The sequence below is a fragment of the Colius striatus genome, chromosome 5 (assembly GCF_028858725.1).
Source record: "Colius striatus isolate bColStr4 chromosome 5, bColStr4.1.hap1, whole genome shotgun sequence".
NCBI lineage: Eukaryota > Metazoa > Chordata > Aves > Coliiformes > Coliidae > Colius > Colius striatus.
In genome coordinates, this window is record NC_084763.1 from 52390622 (window position 1) to 52406775 (window position 16154).

The window sequence follows — 16154 nt, forward strand, 5'->3', positions numbered from 1 at the left end:
TGCAGTGAATAGCATGAAGGACGACTGACCTGAGTCAATATTGATTTACTGATACAACAAAACTACAGAAATGTTTATATTGAGAGTAACATAGACACACACTTACACTACACACACTTGTACAAACACACGCTTTCAAATGACACTTAAATAAATATCTTGCAGATGGAAGCAACTATTATTTTCCACCAAGGGTGGGATTCAGACCCAGTAACCAAAAGATAGAAGAACTTTACCACAGAGGTGCCCCAAGAATGAATTTGTTCCCCAGAAAATGCAGTCTGTTAGGAAGGTGCTGACAGCTTTGGAGTATGTCCTGTGGAGTTAACCCCCTCTCTAAGTAGGAAGGGGAAATCCCTCATGTCTTCTGCAGTCCAACACTCCATATCAATTAAAACAAAAAAAAAGAAGAAAATAATTTCTAAATGCAGTAATTTTAGAGACAAAACCAAACAGAAATGCATGGGTTAACGTTATGATCCTAGAATAAATTTAACAATATGAACACAAGTAATTTCTCCCACTCTTTCCAGCCAGCAGTTTCTTCCTTCGATTCTCTGATTCACGGCTCTAAACTTTTACTTGAACTGTATAAATAGCTGGTAAAAGAATTATGAACCACGTGGATCAGCTTTTAAATAAGAACATGACACTACCAGAGAGTTATACAAGTGCCTGCAAAGAACTGCTCCATATCAGATTCCTAGGATCTATTCCTGACTCTCAGAGAAGAGTGTAGTCTGCTGGCTAATGATAATACAGTCAGTGCAATGAACTTGACACATTTATCCTGTAGGCACTGCTGTAAGCTGCAACAAACTTGGTTCTGCCTAGGTTTGTCCTTATTTATTCTTATAAAATAAGAACAAAGCAAAAGCAACTTAGTTCCAAAGTAACAGTTAAACAATAAATACAAATTCTGAAATTTCTTCATGAAGGAATAAAGCAAGAGTGTCACTTTCTGGCCACAGGTTCAATGCCTTTCCTCTTACAGCACCTCTCATAACTGAGTACTGTTAATGTCAGATATGACAGTTTCCCACAAAAGGTACAGCACTGTCAGATTGGTATAGTTAAGAGTAGATTTTTATTCCAGTAGAGAAGAAAAGGCATCTTATTTTATTTATGAACATTACAATACTGTTTATGATAACTCACATATCATTAAGCTGAAAGATAACACATGTGAAACCTGTTACCTGCATTGTGGCGGGCAATGTACTCAAGTGCCCAAGATGCTGCTTCTTTTACTCCAGGGTCAAAATCCTCCAAGCAAGTCACAAGCATTTCCAGTGCTCCACACTGAACTACTGCCTGAGCTAGCTCTGGAGAATGTTTACCAACTGCTCTTAACACAAATGCAGCTGCTTTCTTGTAGAAACGCTGTACAAATCAGAAAAACAATTTTTAAAAAGCTTTTACTAACGTTAAGAAGTTCAAGTCATAATACAGTACAAATAGGCATAAATTAGATGTTTTTAGTAGCAAAAATATCTCATACAGATACAAATCAGTACCACCAGACATCACACAAATAATGAACCTACAGTCCTTCTTTGAGACCTAATGATCTAAAATTTGCAGTAAGTGCATAAACAAACAGAAAAAATGAGAGGGCTAAGAGGATATGGGGAAAAGATAATAGTCTAGATAAGTCTGTTTATTTAAGTGAGTAGTGAACGATAAGAGCTGCAAAAACAATAGCTCTTAACATATTTAACCAGATCACACAGGTTATGCAGGGCAAGCTCCAAAAATAATTCTACCCATCTGTGACGCTCGCTTACAAGGTTTCACAAGGCCTGATGTATATACCTTCACCACATGTCTGAGAAAACATGGTTTACATTTACAAACAGGTAATGTAGACACAGAGAATTAGATCCAACAAAAAGGTTTATGATCCGAATCCTGAAATAAATACTGCCTAAGCCCCAGTACTGAATGGCCCTTGGATTTGACAAGGCAGACAACAATTCTACTCCTGCATGTGTCCAGAAACAACTCACTTTCAACAGGACTGTGCACCTTGACACCTCTGTCCAGTTCAAGCAAAATCCAAGCATTTGTCTCAGTTCTACCAGTTTCCTTCAGTGCTGGACCAACTACATGTTTTGAGCATATATAACACACATGATGGGGTTCCACATAAACTGCAGTGGTGGTTGTAGCTTCTTCTAAAAGCATAGTTAAAATCTCCCCCCTAAAGTCACATTTCAGTCTTTTCCTGCAGTTTCAGAACTATCGTTGGGATGTGGAAGCTGAAGATTCATCTTCTCTCTTGCATCAACAGATTCAAAATCCAGAGCCCAGTTAAAGTACTCTGGCCAGAGATAACTAGTCTGTTAGTTCCCCTCCTTTGTGACTCCACTGTGCAGCAATGAGTGCAAGATTCATCTGGAACACAAGTATAATCTACTGCTATGTCCATGTGCCCAGTGTATGCTCTCCAGCCTGGCAGTTGACAAATCATCCCTGTGGAGAAGCTCCAGAGGGCTCTCTCCCTGTGTGTCAGCTGGCTTTAACCTCATTCCAAGATGCTTGATTGTCCCCTGCTCTGCTCAGGCCCTTTAACAGCGCTTCGTTCCTACTGTCAAGGCAATCAAAACTCAAGCAATGCGAAGACCACATCCCTTTTGGATCAAGTCCAGAGAAACAAAGAACCACGTGAGTGCTTTTGTGCATGCTGTAAAGTGCCCAAACATCTTCAAAAGTCTGATCTGAATCACTAAGGTATGGCAACAGAGAAGTATTGTGCAGTGGCTCCACAGGAAGTAAAATGGAACTGGGTCTGCTCCCTGGCCCTGAAGTGACACATCCACCCACCAAAACTCCTCTTTCCTCAAAGCACAGTGGCCTCATCTATACAACTGGAAACTGTCCCTGCCTTGTGCTAGCCCCTAAATTATGTCCAGGCATTGCCAAGTAGTTTTATGGTTGACACTGCCTAAAGCCACAGAGAGCACATTAACGTTTAAAGAGCACAGACATCTTCCAGTGCTCAACACATGCCCTGACTCTCCGTAGTTTACCAGCATTGATATAATTCCTAATGCCAAAAATTCAGTCTTCTAAATTAAGGCCTACAAGAAGGTATACTAAATGTAATTTACAAGCAAAGCAATAAACATTATTTAGGGGGAGCAGAAGTTAAGGGCAACAGTACAGACAAATGGTCAAATCCCTAGCTAATGTAAGTTACCATAAGTTTGGCTAAACTCAATGGAGCTGCAGTTGTTTACACCAGTCTATGTCTGTGTAAATATGCCATTTCTGTTAAGTACTTATGCTCCTGACAAAGAAAAAAACACTTCTTTGGTTTTATTATTCAAAAGTCATTTATTTACAAACAGATTGTATTCACAGGCAGTCAGACACACTGTAAAACTGTATTTTGCTCAGTTTAATTGACTGAACATTGATCTAGGATGTGACCCTGTAACTGTTCTCCATAAATCAGTAGAATCGGTATTTATTGTGTGCTCAAAGAATCTGCTCCTTGAATATAGATGTTGATACACAAAGACCGAGTGGAATGGAAACGTATCTGCGGGCTGGTTTTTGCCTATGGGAAGTAACAAACTGCATGCATTGCTAAACTCTGCATGAACTGGATAATGAGTTTCCTTCACTTGCCCTCAGTCACTAAGGCATAGTAGGCTTTCCATGACCTCACACTAATCTTGCTGCTGCCCCAAGTGAATCTGAATTACAGCCATCTCGATGTAATGACAGCACAAGCAGTAACATGGAAGAGATAAATCAGTGTACTCAAGCTAATTTAGTGAGGGCTTTGAGTTGTACCAGGGGGCTAGTTTCCAAACCAAAAGAGAGGATAAAGAGTTTTGTTCCACTTCTTCCCTTAAAAATAGAAACAAAATAACCAAAATGGTTATAAACTTGTTATGAAAACCTTAACTTTCTTTCCTTACTATACCAGTATCTTGACATCAAGCTTTTTCTTCAGAATTTTCTAAGATTAACTGTACAGGTAATGACCTATGTGCACACAAAATATGCAATGAGTACTTACATTTTTGTTTTCCTGTAAAGACTGCAAAAGAAATTATAGAGTTTTACAAATTGAATTTCCATCAAAATCTTACTTCTCCTAAATCTAATAAATCAAAACTACAATCCAACTATGGCTGTGATATCAGTGCACTTAACTCTCAGCTGTCTCTTTTTCCAGTTATTAGGAAACTTATTTGAAAGTATTTCTCTTAATCTAGGTTAGGATCACTGGGAAAAAATCAAAGCTGGAATATACACAAAACCTGAAGAAAAAATAGCAAGAAGGAAGAAAGAGAAACCACCGGATTTATTTGCACTGCAATTGTGACTACACTTTGGTTGGTTGGTTTTGAGAAATATGAAGATGAAAACCTTTTGGTGTATTTTCCTGTGCCAGTGGAAATATCTGTGCCAGATATTTCTCATGCTACAGATTTCCAAAAGGCCATATCTGGAGATAATAAATATTTCATTATAGAAGTTCAGGTTTCTATATGTACTTTACAAGAGTTTGGGATTAATGAGAAATAGTAGTCAATTATCACTACAGCTTTCAAACTGTCTCATTTTTAAAGAGGGAGCTTTTACAAAGCTTCACTCCACATTTTAAAAGCATTAACAGTGCCATGAATCTATTTCCCATAGTGTACTAAAATGTAGGATGGTATTTTAAAGTCAAGCTTATTTGAAGTCAAACTTAGGCACACAGTACACACTGATCTCTCAGGGGTTCAAACATACATGCTGTCTCCGACCTCAGTACATTTATCGCTATATTAGAATAACAGCAGAGAGCTGATGCAGAAAGACTTCCCTTTCCCCGTGCAATAGTTAAAAAAATGATTACTTAAGAAAACAAAGATGCCTTACATTCTGCTCAGACAATGAACACACGAGCTGTGGAAGAATGTCTCCCTTCACGACTGCCTCTGCCAGGTCATCGTTATAATTGGCAAGTCTCCCAAGAGCCAAAGCAGCAGTCTGTTGAATAGCTGGGACGACATCCAGCAAAAGGGGTCTCAGCAAAGTTATTACACCTGAGTTATATCAGGAAGAGAAAAGCACATTTGGTAAGCAGAAATGTTTCTAAACATTTGCCTTTTCATAAAAACCTCATAAATTACTCTTCCAGGTAATAAGTTGTAGGAAATTCAGGTGTTCCACTGAAATGAAGTCAGCACTTGTATAGCACTGCTGATGCATAGCAATGTTTCTGACCATTTTTCATAGGTACAAAACACTTCTGAAGCATACCCAAAAAAGCGCCATATGTAGAAATAAGCTATATTCAGACATCTATAAAACATATGTCAAATACATACTCAAGAAAATAAGGTATATTCAAACACATATAACATGCATGTATTAAAGTATGCACAAAAACCTCCATCTGGAGGTCTTGGTGAGCTGATATTGACATGTCACTCATTCAGCATGCCAGCAGAACATCTATGTTGAATACACTTCATCCATTATAAGCAATGATTGATTTGGGGACCAATATCCATAATATATTACACTTCAGATAGAAGTGTTGAAGATTTTCTTACCATGTTATTATTTATTACGTGTTTCCACTGATGAGTACCAATTAAAAATGAAAGAATATGAAAGTCTATTCTCTAAGGCAGTCTTGCAACACATACTTGAAACTACAGGTGAGGTAAGAACTTGTGACATGAATCATTAGCAGTTACAGACTAAGAAAGTCCTTCAGTCAGACAAACATCTGGTTAAAAATAGGAAGAGTAAACTTTCCATTCTTGCAACAGCAGGGAGGAGGTCAGAGTGCAGTTCTGCAGGCCTCCGTACTGGAACATGTGCCATTCAGTACTCCTCTATGATCTGGAACAGCATGAACAGTGAGGTGAGACTTTGCTGGTGACTCATAAGGTATTACCAGTAGGAGAAACTATAAGGAACTAGAGACTGAATGACTGGATAACAAAATGGCAAGTGAAATTGAGCACAAACAGGGAAGCCAATCCCAACCTCACATATGCAGTGATGGACCCCAAGCAGATCACTACTACCCAAGAGAAAGATCTTCATGTTACAACAGACAGTTTCATGGAGATACCAGTTCCTTGCTCAGTAGCAAAGAAGAAACTTTACCCACAGAGTGCTTGGGATTATTTGGAAAGGAACAGAGACCAAAGCAGAGACCACCACAATGCTACTGTATAAGTTTATCCTACATTTAATACGCTCTCCTACACTACAACTGAAAAAGGTTTGGTGAAAGGCAATGAGCATGATCAAAGATGATCACTCAGCATCCAGAAGCTCTTCCTACAGTTAAACTAAGGCTCTTCAATAGGAATACAAATGAGAACCACATAGTTAAAAAATATATATTATTTGTAAAGTCTGGAAAGGGAAAATTACTTGTACTGCAATTCTTTGAAAGTGCTGTCCCTGTAACCATCCAGCTACATGAATTAATAGTGCTGGGCTTCATACCTCAGCCAGAAAGCAATGCTCTCTGAAGATGCAGAAGTGCTACAACAAAACTCCAAACACCCGGAGCTTCACTCGGAAATCTACCTATCATCTCAGTTCTTTCCACTACAGTTTTTTGCTAATAAAGTTAAAGATTTAGCTGGGTAACTATGGAAGGAAGCAAGTCTTCCCTTCTCAAGGGCTTGTACAGTTCCAAGCAGTGAACAAAGCTCTTTTGCTGCTACAGTCCCACAGCAGTGGGATCACTGCCTAATGACAGAAGATGCCCAGGTGTTGTACAGGAACACTGTAATCAGGTGTTGAACAGGAATACTGTGACCAGGAAAAGCTGAGGGTCTTAGAAAAGCAATAGTCGAAAGGGATGGAGGATATAACAAGCTATAGCCATAGCATACTTCTATATAGAAAGGCATTCTGAAAAGGAAAAAGTTGAGCAGCAGCAAAATTCTCACAGAGAACATAAACATGAGTTGAGGCCAACCCCATATATTATCTATAGTGAGCTATCTTCTACCAAGTCATCTGCACTCTCTATGGGAAGGCATTTTCCTGACCTTCCCTCTAACATCAATTGCATGCTCAATTCCTGAATTGAGCTGCTGAAATTCCTAAGGGAACCTCACACTGTTCTGACTCCTTTTACATTGAAGGTATTTCAGTAAAGCAGGAAAACTTGGAGTAGTACTTGTATTTACTATACAGTAAATACATTTGAGCCCTTAACCTGAGATAATATAAAAATTAGATACTTCATAAAAAGAGGGAAATAAGAAAAAAATAGTTTTACAGATAGAAAAAAGACTGTCTAACAACAGTTGGGGGAGGGGGAAAGAAATACTTCACTGTGCAGTGTCCTGACCCTAGAAAAGCTAAGAGCCTGACAGGTGGGACATTCAGTCAGGACGTGGCAGACAGTTCAATTCTGGTGACAGTCTCAAACTCCAACAAAAATTAAACAAGACTAGAATCACTTTACCCAGGAAGAACCCATGAGCTAGACCCAGACCATGTGACATGTTTCTGGCCTGCATGACATATGTAGACACCACAAAATGTAAAACCACATTTAAGAAAGTTTACATACATATGTGCTTTGAGCTGTCCCAAATATGAGATTTATATTACCTGTATTTTCAAGATTAGCTGATACAGATTTCACTTTAAAATAGGCTAAAAAGCCTTGAGCCTGAAAATGCTTCCAAGCAGCACACCTCCCTGTGACCAATACTATTCATGTCATGATAATATAAACCATGTAAAGCCCAGTGATGAGATTTAAGTATCATCACAAAATGTTCTACTGACAATTATGTCAGCTGATTAAACTGAAGGTGAAGAAAGAGATGAGAAGTAAAATGGGAGTTATGTTTGAAGAAGGGACACAAGATGCTAAAACAGGATTGAAAAAAACACTGAATGGATGGAAAAGATTCAGAAATAATAGAAACTGTGCTCATCCTTGAGACTGTATTCTCCCAGAGCAATGTCTGAAGGTGAGAAGAGACAGTGAACAAATAATTATCATGACAAGACCTTTGGAGGAACAAGAAAAAAAGAAAAATCAATTCTTGTTGATGTACAAGCCTTATATTGACATCAAATTGAGAACTGGGAGAAGTGTATAGGCCTAGATTATGTCTGTACATTGAACATTTGATGAATTAAAATCTTCTACCTCTACTTCTCACCTTCTTTAAAACTGGTTTCTTTCTCTGCATCAAAATGCTATCCATCACCTCTGACTACTCTGCAAGACCAACTCTTCGAGTTTTCACCATAGTCACAATTTTTACATCTTCAGCAAAGTAGTTTTCATTTCTTTAGAGCACTTAGAAAGAAATAAACAAATCATTCTGAAAATGTGAAAACAGCTACATCAGGATTATAGGGTCTCCACTAAAACACCTATGGGAAAACCAAGATGTCCATCTTTCCTTCTGTGACTTTGAAGATAACGTTGGAAAGGACAGATAGGCCTGACACAAGAAGAGGCTTTCCTGTCCTCGACCCAGCCCAGCTCTCCCAGAGGCAGCTGTATGTGGTGAACTCCTCTGTTTGATCCCTTTCTTACTTTTGACTGTCTTGTCTACAGCAAAGTTTAACCATCTTCTTCAAACAGGTCCAAGCCAGGACTCAGCATTCTGAATGAAACTCAAATTTAGAGCATGAAAAGAGGTAAGAACCTTCCAACAACCTCTTCCATTCACTCAAGTGAAGAGGGCCATGTAGAGCAGGTAGTAGCAGTGCCTGGCTGCCAAAAACTTTAGGAGAAGTCTTTGGTCTTCTTCTAAGTAAGTGTTGTGACAAAAATAGGAAGTTTATTAACTCTAATTCAAAGGCAGCAACACAGAAAGTGAACTACAAAATAAGGCATTTAGACCACTGGACTAGATTTGTTTTGGAAGAGTTCCCACTAGCAACTCAGAAACAGGGTAACAGAGAATTACTGCCAAATATTCTCTCTTGCATCACGGAACCTTGACTGACCTTGGACAAGGAACGATTCCCCTTTCTGTCCTCAGTTTGCCACTCAGATTTGTTTCAAAGAATGACACACTTAAGAAGCTGAATCACTCTTAACACACACTTCTCAAGTGGAGCTGTTGTGTACAGGCCTGATGCATTTTCTTTTAGCAAGTAAGTGCTGGCTGCTGCCTATCTGGAGAAACAGAAGGGGAAAAAAAAGCCACCAAGAAACAAACAACCACTCAGGGCAGCAGCAAGTTCCAAGTTTTGTTGTTCCAAGTTTCTGTAGCCAAACAGTCCCTATTCTGGAGATAGCTGTCTTTGGTCATTTTGATTTCTTGAGAAAAACACACCTAGAAGTCATGCAGAATCCCTCAATTCTCCTCCCATCAAACTCCTGTGAAACTTGACTACTCATAAGTCAGAAAAGCATCCCTCTGCATCTGAACTTGTCTCTATTTCTGCACCTGAAGGTGACCACTCCTACCCTATTCTCCTTCCTAAAAACCAAAATTTATTTCCATTTAAAGAATGGAAATGTGGAAAAAAAGTCATTCTATACCAATGTTGTCTCTGGACACGCTTATCATGAAGATGCTATCCTTTCAATTTATGCTTTGTCATCTCATTTTGATGTGCTATCTGTTAGAATAAGAATATTCACCCGGTAATCATAAGCACTCAAACATTCATCATATCACCTTGAATTTTCAGGGCTCCTGATGTCAAATTCGGCTAATTAAACACGGAAATAAAATGGACATTTATTCTGCTTCAACCCAACTCCCCATCTTCAACTACCCTTTCCCTACAAGCAGCATGGCAGCAAGTTTAAAATAGGAGACTTCAAACAAATTTCCCAGAAGAACAGTAAGAGGGACAACTTTCACGGCCACTCATCTTGACGCAGTCTTTTCCAGAGACAATGTGGTATGCATGTCTCAAGTGCATACTCCTCAAGTGTAACTCAGCCCTAGAAAGGACTCCTCACTGCAACGGTTCCACACACAACACAACTCCAGTCCTTCAAATATCAAAGGAAACTGGTAACAGAGACTCTGATTAATCAAGTAATTCATACAGAAATTAGGAGATGGTGTGGGATGTAATGCACATTCAGTTTGACAGTGGGGCTGGAGATTTCTGAAGAACTAAGAACCAATAAGTTTCTCCTCCCTAAAAACCGATCTGTCTGATCATTTCCCAGAGCCTGTCTCTGCATTAATGGAGCAGAACTAATCCGACTCCAAGAGGACTGAGTTTCTGAAAATGCCTCTCATGGGGCTAGTTAGTGGTCACCACACAATCCATCACGGACACACCAGAACCGGTGTAGTCACCAGGAGCTGCTTCTTTTAAATGGACACTTGTTAAGGTGAAGCTGAAGTTCCTAACAAATTCTGGCTTTGAAATTTTACTTACAAATCTCCTCCAAACAGGCCAGGAGGCTGGGAAGAAAGGCAATCTTGGAACAGCTGAGCTTTCACTTGAGTGAGTTACAAAAAAAAAAAGCCATCCCTCCACCTTTATCATAAAATCATAGAATCATAAAAAGGCAGGGGTTGGAAGGGACCTTTAGAGATCATCTAGTCCAACCTCCCTGCAGAAGCAGGTCAATAATTTTCTCCTTCTCTGTCATCTCTCTGTTACTGTCCTTAACATACAGCCACCTTCTTCGCTTCATCAAGCACTACCACATTGTCAAGCCTCACTCTCCTCACTCCTCACTCCTCACAACAACTCCAAAGATTACCTTTCATGTCATACTTCTCTCTCATTTCTTCTCCCACTAAAGCTCAGCAAACTTTTTAACTTAAAAATAATTTAGAAAAAAAAAACAAAAAAGCATTCTTCATGACAAAAGGTGCATAAAGCCAAGTGTTGAAACTGGCTATGTGGGGACACTGGACTCTTGCAAGGTCCAGACAGGACAAGAACAGAGCTGCTTTAAGGGAGCAGCTCTTTTTCCACACAGAAAACCCAGTTACTCTAGATGATCTTGCTCTGGCAAGGGGTTGGACTAGATGGTCTTTCCAGGTCCCTTCCAACCCTTAAGATTCTGTGATACTGTGACAGCCATCCTCCCTACATACTCTATGCTCCCTGAAGGCTTTCTGGGAGCCTTGTGGTATCAGAGCACATTCTTTAATACTATTTAAAATGTCAAACTGCATCCTGAAATCGCTTCCCAGAGTCTGATCTTCTTTACGCAGAGCCAAGTGTCAAACTGTCCCATTCCAAATAGGTACATTTAAAAATACATACACTAGGAACAGAAGTTGAGAAAGCCATAGGCAGAAAGACTCAACAGAATTTGATGAGGCAAATAAATTTGAAGAGCTTTTTCTCAAAAATAAAGACTCCTAAAACCACTCCAAAGATTTGGAAACATGGCTTTTAAGACCTATCACCAGTGGAATAGCTCTGGAGATGGGAGAGAACCAACAGTCCTGACATCATCCTTTACCTACACAAAAACAGACCATGAAGTAGGGGAAAACCTGACATACCCAAAGGGTTTGTGATGGAGCTCTAGTCTAACAGAGGAACCCTGCCTCAAAGCTATAGTCTATTGCCAAACACAAATTGTGAGGAACAGGCAGAGGAGAAAAAGCCCAGAGGTAAAACAGGAGGAAGAGACTAAGTCTTAGAGTACAGCTTGTATGCTGGAGAATAAGGCCTCAGAAGTAGCTTGACAGCTGGCAGAATGGAAAAGAGACCTGGGCTCAGGGTTGTTGGGTTAATATAGTGGAAGGACAGCTGGAAGATATTCACTGTGAAAGAGTCTTCCTTTACACTGACACTTTGGAACTTCCCTGGAACCCTGCAGATAGGCCAGCAAGTAGGTAAGGCAGAGGAACAGCAGTTTAAGCCCATGATGATAAAAATACCCTGGCAGCAGTGAGAAGGCAACCCAGCTGTGCAGGGTCCCAGCACACAGAGCCCCATGGCAACTAGACCATACAGCTTTGAATTCCTTTCCATGTTCCAGATTCAGCTTTCCCTCTGACTACCAAAGCCCTTATGCTTAAGAATGTGACTAGCCCCAAGAAAGGAATCAAAGAGCTGATCTTGTGATATCTTCAAAGTCAAAGGCTAAGTTGCAGGACTAAACTGTTTTTTAACCCCAATGATATCCTTAAATAACTTGCAAATTAAAAGCAACCATCCCATCACCACAAAACAAATAAAACTTTAATTCACACTATGGGAGAATATAAAAATGAATATAGAGTGCTGCAATTCACAAGGCAGATGAAGAAAGAAGAAATAGGTTGTCAGAGACAAGTGCTCTTAGAAACATACTGGAACCAGTTCAGAATTTCTCCTAAATTTTCTAAAAGACAGAAAACTGCCTAAATCTCTGCCCACAAAAGAGAGATCAAATTCATCTGCTGTTATCATTGAAAATAGACTGTTTCTAGGATTTAAAATTTTAGAAGGCTCAGGAGGCATGGGGCTCAATAACTCATTCCAGTACCAAATTTCATGAGCTGTAGCTGCCAAATAAATAGACTTTGAAAGAGTATGTTTACAAAGTAGCTTCTCCCATCAGTCAGCAACCCACCAGAAACAAGATTCTGTGAAGAAATTCTCTGTCATTGTTCCAAGTATATATCTACTAAACAGAAAAAGTTTAGAAGTTTGAGAGATTTTTTTTTTTACAAGTATTCATTAATTAAACATTCAAGACCCAAATTCTGCTGTTATTATCCATGGTAGTACTTAATGATAAGGGGCAACCTTACCAAAGTCAGTCACAGAGTCGGAAAACACACAGGAATGAGTTCTGACAAAGGAATTTCTCAGTATGATCATTCCTTGCCTTCCCTGCCACCAGAAAGCTGATGAGCTCCCAGGCACTAAACCCCTGGGTTATTTCTGAACACCAGAGAGTTAGCGCTGCTTTAATGTCCAAGGCCAGATTCCAGTTCCCTGGTTACAGCCAGTTTGAGCATTTCTGCTCAGTAGGAAAGACTGAGATACAGAAGCTTCAGAAGAGAGGTGACCTGGCAAAAGGTGAGCTTCCTTTTGGCTCTCTCTGACTACCTCTCCAGTTTGCCAGTTCCCACCAGTTCTCCTTACAAATCATATAAAAGAGTCTCCACAATAATGGTACCTTAAAGTTTCTCAACAGCCAAGCCAGCGTAAGAAACTCTCACCTGCAATCCTGCCCACTTGTTCCCCTCCATGTTGCAGTCTAGTTTGCAACAATACTGCTGCTTGTACCTGGTTTAATAGCATAGAAGCAGGACTAATAGCATAGTAAGGAATTATTTTCTAACACAATTCCATCTTTTATGATGATAGCATAGTGTCCTGAGACACCTCCACAAAAAACAAGGTCTCAAACTACTATTTATTCCCCTCATAATTTCTAAGTATTTCTCAAAAGGACTTGCAAAAGTGGGACCAAATCTTTTATTCCTTTCACTGCTGCCAGTCTGAATTTTGGATATTCCAGCAATTTAAGCCAAGGCAAATTTTAAGGGCTCAATTTTGTTCAAAATCAAGTCACTGTAATCTTGCTTTCTGCTTGATCCAGAAAAAGACTAAACCCTGACAGCCTCTGATCTCCAACCAAAAGGACCGGATCAGCAAGGTGCCCCTTACTCCTAAAGCTAATGGAAAATGACTGCAGGCAAAGACTTTCCACATCTTAAAACAAAGATCTCCTTAAGGGATAGATAATGTTCTTTAACAGATTAAGAAATGAGCCCCCAACCTTTTGATATATGGATTTCTACAGAGATCCATATATAGACAGACATCTTTCTTTCTCAAATCATTGCTTCAGAGCCCGCTAAATCAAAACCATAAAGGGTGCGTCAGCAGTCTGCTAGACAGCTATGTCTCAAAATATTTGCATTAAGTGCTTTAAAAAAGGACCAAATCACATTTTATTTGGTGGAAGGTTTTAAAAATCACTCAATCGCATTTCATTTAGGAGGAGGTTTTAAAACTTGTATCTACCACATCCAGAAAAGTTTAACAGCTATCATTTTAATCATGTAACTGTGAATTAGTTTTAAAGCCACAGGTTGGGGAAGATGGTAAAATATTTGTGGGCCTCAATCATTCTAATTGTAATAGGAAACACTTTATTTGTAGACATTCTCCTCTTTTATAGCATTTGAAAAACTAAAGCCTACAGAAATGCAGCTTAGTACCAGAATGAGCCAGGAAGGATGCACACAAATGCACTTTTCTACATTACTACCCCAGAGCCTGATCACTAACCTTCATACCAACACTAGCTGTGTGCAGAAGAAATTTTCAGGCCTCCAAAGCAATCATTCCTTCTGCACAAGCAAAAAAAATCAGTCCTGAGCTAAAGCTACCAACCAGATTACATCAAATAATGATTTTTAAGGAGAAATACAATATAATTAAAGTTAGCCTGGCACTTTGCTTTCTTAAAATAGAAATTTTCTGTGTTTTTAAAGATGCTGAACTCCAAGGAGGGTGCCAAAACGGGATCTCTCTCCAAGGAAGAAGCTAAAACCAGAAGTGCAAACGGATGCAAAGGAACTTCTTCCTACAAATAAAACATAAATTATTCCTATGGCCAAGATGTCCCTTTGGTAAACAGAGATCATTTGTATAAACTAACACAGAGGCATTAACTCACTGAAAAATGGAAAGGAAACAAAAAAAAAATCAAGAGGCCCAGCAAGGTAATACAAAAGGCCTGTTGTCAATGTGTCCCTCCCATAATCAAAGCAAATGTTTCTTTAACAGGAATTTAAGTGACCCATGTTCAATAAAACCATTTTCATAAACAGTTGTGAATACAACAACAGAAACTTGGAATTATTCTACGTGATTGGTTTTCTTGTTTGTTTGTTTGATCCCACTGTATCTCAGAAAAGACCAATAGCTTTAGTAGATTTGGGAAACAAGTATTAAAAACAAAATCAAGACAAACCAAAACATAATCAATTCATGAATACCATATGGTAAACCAACTACCAATTTACAGCACTTTTTCAAACTGTCTTTAAGGTAATCAATTACTGAGCACTGTCTTTTTTTCCCCTCTTTTAAGCTCAGGAACTCGGGCTGGGCTGAGCGGGGCTGCCAGATGCCAGCAGCACAACAGCTGGTAGAAGGCTCCCGCAGCTCCTGTTTCTAAAAATGCTCAATTTGGTTCACGACATCCCACGACAGCAATATAACAAAACCGACTCCCTCCTAAATTGAGCAAACCTGCTGGAAAAGCAGCATTTAGGAACAACTTGTAAAGCCAGGATAAAAATAGCTACTTCTGATGTAGGCTTTCCTTGGCAAGTCAGCGCTGGCTTCGCCGGGAATTCCGTTTCCTATGCTTCACAAAAAGCTGTATCGGAAACATGAGGAACTAAACGAAGAGTTATACTAAGAATTTTTCCCTGAAATAGAAATAAGCAAGGAGACGGCAGACTGAAACATCTGCCTCAAAACAAACACCGAAACACCCCTGCAGACAAGCCGGGCGGCCCACGCAACGCAGCCGACGACCGTCATTCACTTTCCCAGCGCGCCGCGGGGAACTCGGCAGCCCGTTCTCGCACCGCAGGTCCGGGGACCGGGCCAAACCCTACGGGGGAAAAAGTCCTCGGAAACTCATCGGACAACCGGGAAGGCACGAAAAACGAGCGCGGCGCCGCGCTGCCCCGCGAGACTGCGGCCCCCGCCGCGCTCCCGCTTCCCCGCCGTCAGCCGCCAAGCGCGGCGGCGCCGGGGCGCGGAAGCCGCCGCGGCCGCGCAGGACCTGCTCCGGCGGGAAGGCGGCGGGCGCGTACCTGCGTTTTGGAGAGTCTCGATGTTCTGCGGCCGGGCAGCAAGATCGGCCACTGCCTGAGCGAACTGCGTCCGTGCGCGCTGGTACTGTTCGAAAACTGCGGGCGACAGCGCCGGGGCACCGGGTTAGCGTCCGCCGCTCCAGTGCCAACGCCAGTGCCAACGCCAGTCCCGGCCCCTGGCGCCCCGGCCCCGTCCCCGGCCTACCTTGGAGGACCGGCCTGTAGCTCATGGCGACGAGCTGCGCACCCGCGCAGGGCCGCACTGTGTACCCGTCGCCCTGGTAACCAGGCGGAAGCCGCGCCGCGAGGGGGCGGGGCCACGCCAACGCTGCCCGTGGCGTCAGCGCGGCCGCGCAGCCCCGACTCCCGCTCCGCAGCCCCCGGCCCCGCGCGGGTGCGGAGGCGATGCAGCCCAGGCGGGCTGCA

General features: G+C 41.0%; 1 protein-coding gene across 2 annotated transcripts in view; it reads right to left on the bottom strand.

The window, feature by feature from the left end:
* The window catches only part of SPAG6 (sperm associated antigen 6), a 34441-nt gene extending 18482 nt beyond the window's left edge, over window positions 1-15959 (bottom strand). For both annotated transcript variants that reach the window (XM_061997216.1, XM_061997217.1), the window contains exons 1-4: window positions 15934-15959; window positions 15729-15824; window positions 4885-5051; window positions 1200-1383 (exon numbers count right to left, since the gene is read on the bottom strand). In XM_061997216.1, coding sequence (XP_061853200.1) covers window positions 1200-1383; window positions 4885-5051; window positions 15729-15824; window positions 15934-15958 — 472 coding nt within the window. In that variant the 5' untranslated portion in view covers window position 15959. The remainder of the gene's footprint in view (window positions 1-1199; window positions 1384-4884; window positions 5052-15728; window positions 15825-15933) is intronic.
* Window positions 15960-16154: the final 195 nt, after the last annotated feature.